Source organism: Urtica dioica, chromosome 11 (assembly GCF_054948205.1).
Source record: "Urtica dioica subsp. dioica isolate 48M chromosome 11, U.dioica_male_clone48M_v1_H2, whole genome shotgun sequence".
Taxonomy (NCBI): Eukaryota; Viridiplantae; Streptophyta; class Magnoliopsida; order Rosales; family Urticaceae; genus Urtica; species Urtica dioica.
The window spans coordinates 19,165,671-19,180,393 of NC_142766.1; the positions used below are offsets into that span (position 1 = coordinate 19,165,671).

Sequence of the window (14,723 nt, forward strand, 5' to 3'; positions counted from 1 at the left end):
ATATTGATAAAAACAAAATATACTTAAGTGACAAAGCTTAAACCATTACTACAAAATATATTTTTAGAGTCGCTAAAAAAGCGATGCGTTATATTTTGGGCGTCGCTTTTTGAGCGACGCGTATGTTATTAGTGACGCTCAAAGTATGGGCGTCGCTTATGACCGAGCGAGGCTCCACGTAAGCGTCACGTCGGATTTAGCGGTTGATCTTATTTGGGCGTCGCTCATGCAGAGAGGTATGCGTCATTTATATTAAATTGATAAGAGATAAATGATATTTAAAAAAATTGAGGGGATGAATATTTTCTCCTTCAAATTTGGGGTAAGCATCTCGCTCTTAAAAAAAAAAACATACGTACCATCGTTGAGAATCGTTTCAGTGCATTTAAGTAGATAGTGCTTGTTGTTATAAAATCTATAACAAAATAGATCAAGGTTCTAAAATATAATTGTAAACAACAAACGACCATGTCCTCTTATGTAGTTTATTTTAATGCAACAATGTGAAAGTATCATGGGGTTCCATCTCAAAACCAATTGGTGATGAGAGGAGTAACCCACGACCTTTATAAGCTCTTGTTAGTTCCCATTCATTTTCGATGTGGGATTCCTAACACGCCCCCTCAAGATGGCGGCTCTTTGCGTTCACTCATCTTGGACCGAATCCCAACGATTGGATCGGATACCCGTTTGGGCTTAATGGGCTCTGATACCATGTGAAAGTATCATGGGGTTCCATCTCAAAACCAATTGGTGATGAGAGGAGTAATCCATGACCTTTATAAGCTCTTGTTAGTTCCCATTCATTTTCGATGTGGGATTCCTAACAAACAACAACGACTCAAAATGAAAACAAAAAAGACAGAGAAATAGAACTGCATGAATTTTTACAAAAATGGCGAATGGCTATATAAGCTAATAAATACTGAGAGTTTTTGGTTTTTTTGTTACCTCTGGTTTCAAAACTAGAGTTGGAATCAGGAGGAAAGGTAACGAACTCAGAGCGAAGTATTAATTTTGGAGTGAGATTATTAGGATTGAAAGGAGTGATATTATTTTAGGATAAAAAAGGTTGAAGAAACAAGACCTTATTATATAGCATACAAACAAGTGGCACCCATGGGGAATGGAATGCCATTATTCTTACATATTTTTCACACTAAAAGTAATTCACATACGACTTCTTTTTTTTTTTTTTTTCCGGAAATTGTGGCTCATCAAATGCCAACTTATTTCCATAGCAAGAGAAAATTAAAATTAAAACACACACACAACTTTCCTTGACATTGTGGCTCATGACCAAAATGCCAACTTATTTATTAACCATAACAACAGAAAGAGAACGAGAACGATGTTGAGTTGATCAGTGATGAGCATCGACGTGACAACACTTGTAAGTGATGAAAGTCTCCATGACACGAGGGCACTCCGGGCACCCCAAGACGTTGGGAAGCTTCCCGGTGGCGATCGGGACTTCGAGGCGAGAGCAAAAGTGGACAGTCTTGGTGATTTTGTTGAGAGATTCCAAAACGGAGACCTCGAACCCGTCTTCCTTCACCGAGACCCTCCACTTCTCGACCTCCTCGACCACCTTGAGGGCCGCGAAGCCGTGACTAGCGAAGATCACGGTCGACCCTTTTGTGAGCAAAACCCACCCGCTCTCGTTCTTGTACCCGAGAAGCTTCTGGATCTCTCCCACTCCGCTCTTCGCGTCTCTCACATTGTGGACTTTGGTCGCGAACACGCTCTCGATTCCGGTCCAGAATTTGCTCACTATGTCGGCCTGTTTTCCTTTCCCGGTTTTTCCGACGTGGTAAAGCTCGAATGAGATCTTCGCTTCCTTGATCACCGAGTCGCTGGCGAGAGAAGCCACTTTGCTCTCGAAGCTTTGAATCCAATCCTTGTCTTTGCCTCCGTAAAAGAAGATGTACTTCTCCTCCTTGATCTGTCATATCATTCAATAGCTCAGTTTTAATTCAATAGAAATAACTTGTTAAAAAATCGACTCATTCATTGACGTATATATATATACCCAAGAGGGGATTATTGGATCGATGTCTCGGATGATATTATCGACCCAGCTCATCTCTCTGGTTATCACATCCTCGATGGCCTTGGTGAACGGGAAAGCCTTGATTCCCCAGACCTTAAGGTGGTGAATAACATTGGGGATTTCGACTTTCCCTTGAGGGTTCAAGTGCACTACGATGGGCTTGCCCTTGTAGTTCCACTCGTCAACCACGTATTTGATACCGAAAATGGGCGAGAATGATTGTACGACCAACCATGGCATCTTGGAGCAAAGAATGTTGAACTTGGCCTTTAGGTCCTCAGTCCACACTTCAACGATAGGGATCCACAGAATTGTGTACTGTTTGTTCTTCTTTGTTTCATCAAACACTGGCCGCAGAATATTTATATCCTCATCGGTGATGTCGAGGCTTGAGAAGAACAAGAATACATTCTTCTTCCTCAGCACTTCGATACTTACCTGCCATATTAGGTTGATTGCAAGTCACAAAATCACGATTAGAAACCCTAATTAATCATCCCTTTATTATTGGAATATAAATTGACTACGTCGTGTAGTTACCGTTTTGCGTGTAACACCGTCGAAGATTGGATAAACCTTTTGCTTTGGGAAAACTAGGGCTTTGAGAATCTCGGTGATCTCAGTCGGAGTCCGGAAAAGTTTCCTTAGTTTCCGGTGGAGCTCAACCTCCTCTGGATTCATGAAAAAAAAATATGTATTCTCTTCAATAACTTCAATTGTAATTTACTTTTGCAAATAAATGTTAATACACAACGTAAATAGCAAGTGAGCCCTAATTTTTGTTAGCTCATCTTATACTGCCATATCTTTATAAAATCAATCAATTTTATTTTAGATTTTTTTCATTAAACATTAAAAAAGTTAACCGAGATTTATATTATAATCTGATACTACAACTAATTGCATTGCGGAGAAAACCATGTTTATTTTACTAATTAAACTTATAAGATTTACAGATTTGTTTTGAAATTATATATGGGAAAAAATTTGAGAGACAAAAGCGGGTATCCGAAAAATGGTAATACTCACCAACTTGGTTTTTGCAAAGAATGAGCTGAGAGTTGAGCTTGTTGACGATGTATTGGACTTTCTGAGCATAGGGTGATAGATTGTAAGGCTTGTCCCTGAAATACATTTTTCATGTCACTATTATTAATCTTGTTGAGAAAATAAATTACAGATATTAATAACATGACTCACACTTCACTGGTGAGGATATTGATCTTAGCCGAGCAAGCGACGATGCTGCTTATAATCCAATAAACATCGATGGGAATGTCATGGAAGACCTCGGACAGCGCTGGGACATCCTTGGGGTCGTAGCTAGAGAGCCTGTCGAGCTCGAATATTAGCTCGATGGCTTCAAATGTGGCCATGACCAATGCGTTGAGCTCAAGCATAGCCTTTTGCCGCTTTTGCAAGTCCACTGGGTTGAGGAGGATGGTAACGCGCCTAAGGGCCGCCAAAGACTTGGTGAACTGGTCGGGTTGTTTTAGGGTTTGAGCGAGCAGCCAAAAATCTCCATAGTCCAAGCAAAAAGCCGCGAGAGCCAAAACTGCTTTCGAGTCCCACGAGAACTCAGACAGTTTCTTCAGAATCTCCATAGTGGAGTTGTGAACATATTCATCGCCTGCCGGCTTGCACGAAAGCTGATGTATATGTCAATTAATTAGATAAAAAAAAAAAAAAAAGAAGACTGATAGAGAACATGTATATGGAGTACTAACTCTTAACATATATAATTTTTTTTTTTAATGTATAGTCTTGGCTACATCAATTAATGAAACACGCTAGCTACTAATAATATAAATTTATTATATGAATTGAGAAAAAAGGGGTACGAACCTCGCTGCAAATGGACTTGAGTGTGCACATTGGCGAGACGAATCCGACTTTCGGGTGCTTGTCCTCGAGGACGATTTCTGCGTGAGCATTAGTGCCCTAAAAAAGCAATGCATCAAAAAGGGTAAATGATGTGGTTCAAACGGTATAGCATGTTAGGAATCTCACATTAAAAGTGAATGTGAACTAACAAGAGCTTATAAAAGTTATGGGTTACTTTTCTCATTACCAATTGGTTTTGAGATGGAACCTCATATGATACTTTCACATAGCAAGATGGAGTAAAATTAGGAAAAAGACCTGAAGGACGTTGGTGACGATGTGGTGAGATCGCTTGATGATGCTCTCGACGATAGCGAACATGGAATCTTCGTCGAACTCGTCGTCAACTTTGTGGACGTGAGTGGCGTAAACGAGGTCCATGATCTTCTTGTCGGAATGTGTAAATATGTCCACCACGGCCTCCACCGGCGCTGCCACAACATGCGCTGCTCCGGTCACCACCGATCCAACGGCGCTCACAACGTTGTTTGCCAGCCCAAACATGCTTCACTATTTTGTGTTTTTAGAAAGAGAGAGAGTCACTTGTACGGTTAATATATATGTTTCTTCTATGTATTTTGCTTTTGATGAGTGAGTCTAGCTATATTTCCTTGGTATTTATAGGGTTCCTTCTTCCTCATAAACTTCAAGCATCTACTGACGTGTCTCATGCAGCTCAACAATTAATATTTTTATTTTCTCACATATTACACAACTGTAAATTATAGGTAGATATGCAATGAAACACATGGGGATAAAATGTGCTTTATAAATCTAACACCAATACAGTTCACACATGCACCTTTCTTTTCAGTCTGCTAAACAATAACCAAATTAACATATTTTTCATGAGGTCGATATGCAATTTAGCTTTGCAGAAAGCAAACCTGTCTTGTTTGGAGTTTTCTCGTCAAATTTTATACAAGCCACGGCACATTGGTGACGGTAAAAGAAAAACGTTAAATAAAAAAAAAACAAACAAAAAAACAAAAAAAAAACAGCGTAATCCAGTTATACAATAGCCAACTAACTATTTGAGTTTCATAGTGAATGAGTTGCAAAAGATTATATCTGGAACCAGTGACGGAGCCAGTTAAGGCCCAGAGGGGGCTTAAGCCCCCCCTAAAATTTTATTTTTTTTTGCACTTTTTGCCCATTTAAAAAAAAATTACATTTTTTTCCCTTGAAAATTTATACTTTTGGTCCAATTTTTATAAATTTTTTACAATCAAGCCCCCCCTGAATTTTTTTTTTCAAATTAGCCCCCCTGATGGGCTTTTCTGGCTCCGTCACTGTTGGAACGATCATATATGCAATGGAATTAGCATGCCCAAAGCTATTTAGTGTATTAGGGTTTTGACTAATTAAAATATTTTCGCTATGATCTGTCTAGTCACATAGGTGTATGTGATAAAATCTGAAATGCAAACTAACATTGACTTTTGACGAAAATGGAACGTAGGTAAATCCAATGAATTTTTCATAGATTATATTTTGGTTAGCGTTGTAGGCAGCCCTAATTAGATGAGATAAATTTCGATGCTGATTTTAGGAAATTCTTAATTGGATTCAAGTAGCGTCATATACTATTAATATTTTAGTCTTTGAATAAATAAGATTATATAGTTTACCAAGAATTAATATAGCCTATTTTCTTAATATTTAAATAATTATACTCTAATTTTAATTAAAGGTACTATTTGATATATTTTCATCTAACAATAACAAAGCGCAATGTGCTTTTCGGTTCACCAAATTTAATTATTTTCGTTGCAATTATATTATCTCAGTTAATAATTACAGAATATATAATATAACTTTAAACTGTTGAACTACAGTCAGATTAAAATATTAATATATTTATTATCCACATGTTTATCACAGCCCGGATTGCTTTTGAGGTTGCTATGCAACTTAAATATGCAGAAGATAAACCTGTCTACCTATCTCGTTTGGAGTTTCCTCGTGATACTAATTCTCGTATATAAAAGCCACGGCACATTGGTTAGGTTAGATGTTAGCCAAAAAAACGTGGAATGAAAAACTAAAGTCCGACAGAAAGTAGTTACAAATTAATAAGAGTCTCTCGTGGCTACCCAGTTTGCATAATAAACATATTTTTGAATAAAAAATAAAAAAATATATGACTGATAACTGACATAGGATTTTGAAGAGCACCAGTTCACACATTTGTTTTGTATTTTAAGAGCACTGGCACTTGTAGTTCACACGCTTACCTTTTATCCCATCCACGATTATTGCACAGAACTATTTATTTATAGGGAAAATATCACATTTATACCATGTGTTTTAGTGAAATGTCGAGTTTAACCCTCGGTTTTCAAAAATGTCGAGTTCATACCCTCTGTTTAACTAAAATGACGAAATTATACCCTGAAATGAATAACAGCGTCACAAATCTCCCTTTCATTGATATTTACTCTTATATAAGAAAAACAAAATCAAATCTAAATCAGTGCCCTAACTTCCAAATTCTCAATTTTGAAATAAAAATAACCTTAAATTGAAATTAAATAATAAAACTCATACCTCATAAGAAATGACTTCATTCCGTGTTCGAATTGTAACTCTAAATTCTGGATTCTCTGTTCGAATATGCGATTTTGATGACTATCAACTATCGATGTTTACCCATTTGCATCTTTCTGTGTTCTTCACGATTAAGAGACTGTTGTTTATTTTTTAGTTTTTAAATAAATTACATATATGGCGCGAATGAATAAAGATAATTGGTGTTTATATATACATATTATAATCAACGTCAATGAAAAGTCAATAAAAAGAATATTCGTGACAGTGTTGTCTATTTCATGGTATAATTTCGTCATTTTAGTTAAACAGAGGGTATGAACTCGACATTTTTGAAAACCGAGGGTTAAACTCGACATTTCACTAAAACACAGGGTATAAATGTGTTATTTTCCCTTATTTATATTACTGTAATATTTTTAACGGCAGCACTATTATTATTTTTTCTTTTTCTTTCAGAAGCAGAACTATTAAGTTTAGTATTCACGTTTATTTTCTCTTCTATATTAGTTGAAATACGTTAGATGCTTTAGGGTTTCCAAAGGGAAACGTTTACGTAGAAAACATTTTACACCTAGTCAATCTTGAAAAAAACTCGATATTTCTCAAAATATCGGATCATGTAATATTTCGTGAGATCCTATTGCAGACGCCAAGATATCTCAAGAAGTTGCAAAATATGTTGAGAGATATCTTGCCTAAAATTTTCCATAAAAATAAGCCAATATAACAGGTAACAACAAATTAAAGAATGTTAAAATTAGACTTTCCTTGACATTTTGGCTCAATAGAAGCATTATCACTCATAATTCAGATCGACTTAATAATGATCAACTCGTGAGAAACAACTGAGAAGCAGCCAGAGGCCAATAACGGAACTTATAAATCTTATATAGTCTATCCAATACACAAAACTTGAACACCCAATCTAAACTGCCACTATCTCGGAGAAGACATCACATATATGTATATTCTATACACCTATTTGTCTAGACAGATCATATCGAATAAACTTTAATCACTGAAAACCATAATATACTAAATCATCTTTAAACATATTAGTTTTTTGTACATATATTCGGGATATTATACGTACATATATTTGTACTTTTAACAAATCCTGTTATTACAAAGAAATAAATTTACCATTTTTTTTAGTCACGATAAAATCAAGTTACTACAAAGAAATTTGTTTTACATATGGTATAAATCCCAACAGATGTATCAGTTACAAAGCAAGTGTGAACTGGATAGTGCTCAATTCCTACATCAGTTATCACACTCACATATGTAAGTAAAGCATAATGGAGTTTAAAATTGCAGCAAATTTTTAAATTTGTGAGCCTTAAATCCTACAGCAGTTGTCACGTTAAAATCCATAATGGAGTTAATACATTTTTTTTACACAAAGTGTGAACTGGATAGTGCTCAATTATTATTCATACAGGTTGTCACAGTCAGGTCATATACATTTTATTTAATTCAAAATGTACAATTTAGTTACACGAATTGGGTAGTTAGTGACTATTTATTAACTTGTAACTATCTTGTCTTGTTTTTTGCTTTTCTTAATCCACGTTTTTCTGGCTAACATTTAGCATAATAAATCATTTACGAACACCGGTAGGTATAGCATTAAATAATTGTCGGTGAGTATTCGTAAACTATTTAATGCATTTCGAGTCCTCAGAGCATCTTATCTTCGATTCCTCTTAAGATCGGTGGTAATTGTTAACCGCATTTTTTTTTATATTTAGAATTGTTCGTGGTTCAATATAAGACCGGATCTCATATAGATTTGTACTTTTAACAAATCCTATTATTACAAAGAAAAAATTTACCATTTCTTTTAGTCACGATAAAATCAAGTTATTACAAAGAAATTTGTTTTACATGGTATAAATCAACAGATGTATCAGTTACAAATCAACTGTGAACTGGATAGTGCTCAATTCCTACATCAGTTGACGCAGTCATACATATATATATATACATATATATATATATATATATATATTCAAAATATACAATTTATTTAGACGAAATGGGAAGTGGGTAGTCAGTGTCTCTTATTAACTTTTAACAACCTTGTGTTGTTTTTTTCATTCCACGTTTTTTTTTTATGCTAACATTTGCCCTCACCAATGTTCCTTGGCTTTTATATAAGTAAATATCACGAGGAAACTCCAAACAAGACAGGTAAAAAAAAGAAAACACGTTTATCTTCTGCAAATTAAAATGCATATGGACCTCAAAAGCAATTCGTTAATAAACATATGGATAATATTAATTATTCTGTTTTTGTTAACGGAAATAATATGAATGCAACAAAAATGATTAAACTCTGTGTATTTAAATTGCATATCGACCACAAAAAAGCAATATCAGGGCGGTGATAAATTAACACATGGATAATGGATATAAAAAGCAACCAGGGTGTGACCTGGCGTTAGATTACAAAGCAATTTCAATATTTTTATCCCCACCTGTTTCTTTTGCATAGAAACACTCACCAAAGTTCCGTAAATTTACAGTCATATATGATATCCAATAAAGCAAATATTAATTGTTGAGCTGCATGCGCCACGTCAGCAAAGACGAAATAACAATTACTTGAAGGTTACGAGGAAGAAGAAACCCGTATCCCATAGAAAGGAAAATACATCGAACCACGCACGACTGACTCTCTCTCTCTCTCTCTCTCTTCTAAAACACAAGACAGTGAAGCATGTTTGGGCTGGCATTCAACGTGGCAAAGGATGTTGGATCGGCGGACATATTTACACGCTCCGACAAGAAGATTATGGACCTCGTTTACGCCACTCACGTCCACAAAGTAGACGACGAGTTTGACGAAGATTCCATGTTCGTGATCGTCGAAAGCATCATCAAGCGATCTCACCACATCGTCATCAACGTCCTTGGGGTCTTTTTCCTAATTTTACTCCATCTTGCTTTACCGTTTGGACCAAATCATTTACACTTTTCGACGCATTGCTTTTTAGGGCACTAATGCTCACGCAGAAATCGCCCTCGATGATAAGCACCCGAAAGTCGGATTCGTCTCGCCAATGTGCACACTCCAGTCCATTTGTGGCGAGGTTTGCACGCATTTTTTTTTTTCAATTCATATAATAATCTAAATTATTAGCCAGCGTGTTATCATTAGTTAATGTAGTCGAGACTATAATAATAATATCAGGAAAATAACTTAAACGTTTGGTAAATTTTAGATAAATAGTCATTTTCAGACGTAAATCTTAGATAAATAGCCAAATGTTTGGTATATGAAAATGACTATTTATCTAAGATTTACATCTGAAAGTAGCTATTTATCTAAGATTTAACAAATGTTGGTTATTTAGCTATGTCAAACGTTTAAATTGACTATTTTCCTAATGGACCCTAATAAAGAATAATAAAAGTTAGGACTCCATCAGGGGTGGACCCAGGTGGTGGGGTCAAGTGGCCTGGGCCCCCCTGGACAAAAAAATTCAGGCTTAAAAAAAATAATTTTTTTTTTTTTTTCAGCCTAAACTGAATTTTGGCGCCCCCTCTTTCCAAGTTCTAGATCCGCCACTGGACTCCATATTCATTTGCATTTTGTATCAGTCTTTTCTTTTGATTTTTATGTAATTAATCCCCAATTTTTTTTATCTATTGAAACATACACGATTCGATTGAACGAAAGCTTTCGTGCAAGCCGGCAGACGATGAATATGTTCACATCTCCACTATGGAAATTCTGAAGAAGCTCTCCGAGTTCTCGTGGGACTCAAAAACAGTTTTGGCTCTCGCGGCTTTTTGCTTAGATTATGGAGATTTTTGGCTGCTTGCTCAAGCCCTAAAACACCCCGACCATTTCACCAAATCTTTGGCCGTCTTGAGGCGCGTAACGGTACTCCTCAACCCGTTGGACTTGCGAAAGCGGCAAAAGGCTATGCTCGAGCTCAACGCCTTGGTCATGGCTACATTCGAAGCCGTCGAGGTAATCTTCGAGCTTGACAAGCTCTCTATATACGATCCCAAGGATGTTCCAGCACTTTCCGAGGTCTTCCATCACATTCCAGTGGATGTTTATTGGATTATAAGCAGCATCGTCGCTTGCTCGGCTAAGATCAATATCCTCACTAGTGAAGTGTGAGTCACACGCTATCAATATATTTTTTTTCTCACCAACATTAATATTAGTGACATGAAAATTTCAGGGACAAGCCTTTCCATCTAGCACCCTATGCTCAAAAAGTCCATTACATCCTCAATACGCTCAACACACAACTCATTCTTTGCAAAAATCAAGTTGGTATGTTCAACAAATTTTCTTATATATCCGTTTACACTACTAGAAATTGTGGTTTATACTACGAAGTTTGCACGACGGTTGCTAAAACACTCTCGTTACGTGAAATCACGGAGGTTAGACTATAGTTACTTAAACTCATACATTATAGCTGGTACGACGGACTTGAAAATCCATGGATCAAGCCCCCCACACCTCTAATTTTTGTTTGCTAGACATTTTTGGAGGAATAGCCAAAAAGAGTAAAGTATTACATTTAGGGTTTTTTTAAGACTCTCTTAACCCATCTCTCAGTATCTATACCTCCCAAATCTCTACGAACTCGATACGAGTGCCCGCCACATGTAGTTGCTCCGTCATTCCACCGTCCTACTGCCTCTCGTCGCTCTCTCTCTTATCCCATTGGCTCCGCCGTCTACCCACTCGAATTGCTTTCAAACTTCAGCCGCCATTCTCCCACCTCCATCGTAGAGCAAGGTTTGTGATCTGATTTTGGTGTATGAGATTAATTGTGATTATGACCTAATTTTCTGTATATTTATGGGTTTAGAGAAGCCTTCGACGTTGCCAGGCGATGATTTCTCTTCTTTAGGAGCCGTTTTGCCTTCTGTCGCTGCAACGTCAGCGCAAAGGCAAATGGACGAGTTTGAGAAGCAGAAACAGGCTGTCAAGTCCTCTAAGGAGCAGAAGAATGTTTGTGTGAGTATAGTCACGATGATAAGAAATTTAATTTCTTGAATGTGTTGTTTTATTGAGTTTTTCTCTTTAAATTTATGAGTTATGGGTTTTGAGAATTTGAAATGAAATTTGTTGGATTTCTCTTATTTAGGGTTTCAGATTTTGTCTTCTTGATACGAAGTTGGAGATTATCGATTTTCTCTTTTGAGACATTGTTTGCTTTTTTTGGTCTCCATGTGTGTTTGATAATTTCCTAAGTCGATATCAATTCCTTCTTTTTGAAAAATTATATGAGAACTTAATGATGGTTTTCTGTGGATCAGGTGTTTAACAAGCATGTGAAAAAGACCAATCGGCATCGACATTGTTCGATCTCTTAAGCTTCAGAGACGAGCAAAAAGAAGCGCCGCGTGTCTATGTATAGTATTTTAAATTTAAGAGTTATTACTGGTAACAAAAATATATGTAGCGTATGTTTTCTTGAAATCAAACTTATATACTTAATTTTATTTTTCAGCGGTTAAAGTTTATAATGTTACATTTTAATTGCTTCGTAGATATATAGACAGCTAAATTAGATGAAAAAAACACGTGACAACCTCAAAACTTAATAAAAATTTGATATATTTAAAAAAATAATAATTAAACATTAATTATTGAGGCAATTAGGCACCATTAACCCACCAGCCCGCAGTAAATTAAATTAATTAAAGAGTTAATTTAGTTTACTGCGGGCTGGTGAGCTATTTTTTTTTTTATAAAATGAAATTTGAGCTAGAATTTCAAAATGAGCCAGTGGAATGACCAATTAAAATATATTCATGTTAATTATATCATTTTATAACAATGTAAAAGAAAAAATATTTCTCATTAATATACAAAAATTATTGATTATCTTAAAACTAAATAAAAATTAATTATTTCAATTTATAATACCCAAAAAAAATTAAAAAAATATCTCCCCCCATTAAATTTTTTTTATTATAATATTTAATTAGTTTAAAACAATTATTAATGCTATTAATATCATTTACGATTGATTGCTTTTAAAGTACTTTGCATATTGCCCTCGTTGTCTTGTGGATCATGATCCACAAATCCTCGAACAAAGTATTTATATAGAGAAAGAAAACTGAACACTAAGTTTGATTTTGTGCACATTTTTCGTTCAATTTTACTGATACATGGATACACTAAGTATTTATTGATTCCATTAACAGTATGACATTATCTTCCAGATCAGACATTGTGAGACGACAGAGAACGAAGAAAGAGCTTAACCTTCTTCAATACGAGGCCGTATGATACTTATGAGATTATATGGTAGAATAGAGAGAGAGAGAGAGAGAGAGAGAGAGAGAGAGAGAGAGAGAGAATATAACTTTGAATGCATGATATTATCGTTGGTAGTTGATTATGAATTATGAGCGATATAATCCATCTCTCGGGTGTTGGTCGAGTACATTCGCACAAATACTTTATGTTGGTGGTTGGAATGGATTTTATCCTCTAAATGAATTAATTAAAATGCTATTAATTCTAATTCAGATCATAATATAATTAATTACTAAGTTTCGAAAAGAATCATAACTATTTATATTCATTTTAGTAACTAATTAACAACGTGGAGCTATGAATTTTATATATAATTTAGACCATTTAGAATAATTTATTATTTGCGTGTCATAAGAACGACTTATTATGTTCCCACACCATATTATTATGTTATAAAACTTAATAGTTGTGTGCTTTAATCATGGATGGAAATAAAGGCAACCGTGTGAACTGTAGTGCTCTTAAAATACAAAGCAACTGTGTGAAGTGGGTAGTGATCTTCAAATTCCTACGTTAGTCGTCAGTCAAATTCCTTGCTTACATGTTTTGCGTCGATGGACACTGAGCTCAACATCATCTCTTTCTATTTCTATAAAAATAAGTTGTCATTTGATGATATCATTCATTCATAATATATACACGAGTCTTTTGACTGTTTTGTTAAAACTAATCTCATTGAGTATATATATTGAACACTTGCACGTTAGAGATTCGTTAGTGTGAATGGACGAGAAGGAAAATATGAAAATCTATAGCTTTGCTCATAGAACAGAAACGATGACCTCCTCAATGACTTGTTTTAGATGATAAATGAAAGAGCGCACATGTTCGATATTATAAACAATATTGGAATACTTCTTTGATCTAGACTGAGTGGTATTGAAGAAAAAGTACAGGCGAGGATACGTAGAATTTTAACTTATACCATCTTCAAAAAGGTATGGTAATAGAGTTGATTGATGAAATGATTATAACAATGGATCATGTACTTTACAAGATGGGTAAATGTACACTATGTGAAATCGAGAGGTTATTTTATGAGTTTCGTTTAGTTGAACTCTCGGAAATTTATTGCTAGCATGATTCATGGATCCATGGTCTCTGCGACAGCTCTAATAAAACATACCAAGTAGTCTTGACACATGGTTTATCAAGTAGTATCTAGTTGACTAACTAGAGCTGCGTTGGCGTAATTTTGTTTATAAAAAGTGATTTTAAAATAACTGTACGAAAAAACTGATGTTTCAAAATAAAATGCATGGAAGATTTGTTGGTAACGACACTTACAAACAAAAGCTTTCAGTAAAGAATTGGACAAAACCCGACACTAAGAAAAAAGCACACAGATTTAACAATACAAATTACAACTCACTCACCTTTATCCTGCTGTTAATTGGTGGGAGAACCTGAACACAATATTTTGAAACTTTTATATGCAAACAAACATAACTTTAGAATAACATATCAAACCAGTTGTAGTAAATGAAATCAATTGTAAGGAGTTTATGTAACTAATTTCAAAATTGTATGCCATCATAATCATAGATCCTTTCTTAAGGTTCTGCAATTCAGTCTTGAGCAGAGAGATTTTCGCTCTGACCCGAGAAGCGAAATAGATCAAAATTTTTCCAGATTTGAGCTTAGGTCTCCTACACTACCATTTGCGATAGAAATCCTTCCAAAATTCCGAGGCTAATAGACAGTAAACAATCAATTGATCATGTTGATCGAAAGTCAACGAAGTCTGTCTAAAGATTCCAAGGTTTGTCCTACACTTGCTCGCAGACCAAAGTTATGGTAGAGTCAAGTGTGACCTCTCTGACGAGATTTTCTCTCGGAACCGAGAGCCTTTAGGTGCGAGTAGGGACGGATCAATAGAAGCTCACCAAAGTTGCTAATTTGAAGAAAAAAAAATCAAATGGG

At 35.4% G+C, this 14,723-nt stretch overlaps 2 protein-coding genes across 4 annotated transcripts; one reads left to right on the top strand and one right to left on the bottom strand.

Annotated features, from left to right (window-relative positions):
• Positions 1-1,072: 1,072 nt before the first annotated feature.
• On the bottom strand, positions 1,073-4,534 carry LOC149382027 (protein SIEVE ELEMENT OCCLUSION B-like). Its single transcript, XM_089630774.1, has 7 exons — positions 4,196-4,534; positions 3,899-3,994; positions 3,254-3,702; positions 3,083-3,177; positions 2,594-2,724; positions 2,033-2,491; positions 1,073-1,945 (listed from the first exon to the last, which is right to left on the bottom strand). Exons 1-7 carry the CDS (start codon positions 4,439-4,441, stop codon positions 1,364-1,366), a joined length of 2,058 nt encoding a protein of 685 aa, XP_089486900.1. The 5' UTR covers positions 4,442-4,534; the 3' UTR covers positions 1,073-1,363.
• A 4,409-nt stretch (positions 4,535-8,943) lies between these two features.
• On the top strand, positions 8,944-12,959 carry LOC149382028 (protein SIEVE ELEMENT OCCLUSION A-like). Of its 3 annotated transcripts, none has more exons than XM_089629883.1 (8): positions 8,944-9,413; positions 9,493-9,588; positions 10,179-10,627; positions 10,696-10,790; positions 11,082-11,264; positions 11,338-11,486; positions 11,789-11,883; positions 12,704-12,959. In XM_089629883.1, exons 1-7 carry the CDS (start codon positions 9,216-9,218, stop codon positions 11,843-11,845), a joined length of 1,227 nt encoding a protein of 408 aa, XP_089486009.1. In that variant the 5' UTR covers positions 8,944-9,215; the 3' UTR covers positions 11,846-11,883; positions 12,704-12,959. The 3 variants fall into 3 exon arrangements, with proteins under 3 accessions (XP_089486009.1, XP_089486010.1, XP_089486008.1); XM_089629884.1 differs by having other exon boundaries at positions 12,709-12,959; XM_089629882.1 differs by lacking the exon at positions 12,704-12,959 and having other exon boundaries at positions 8,945-9,413; positions 11,789-11,998.
• Positions 12,960-14,723: the final 1,764 nt, after the last annotated feature.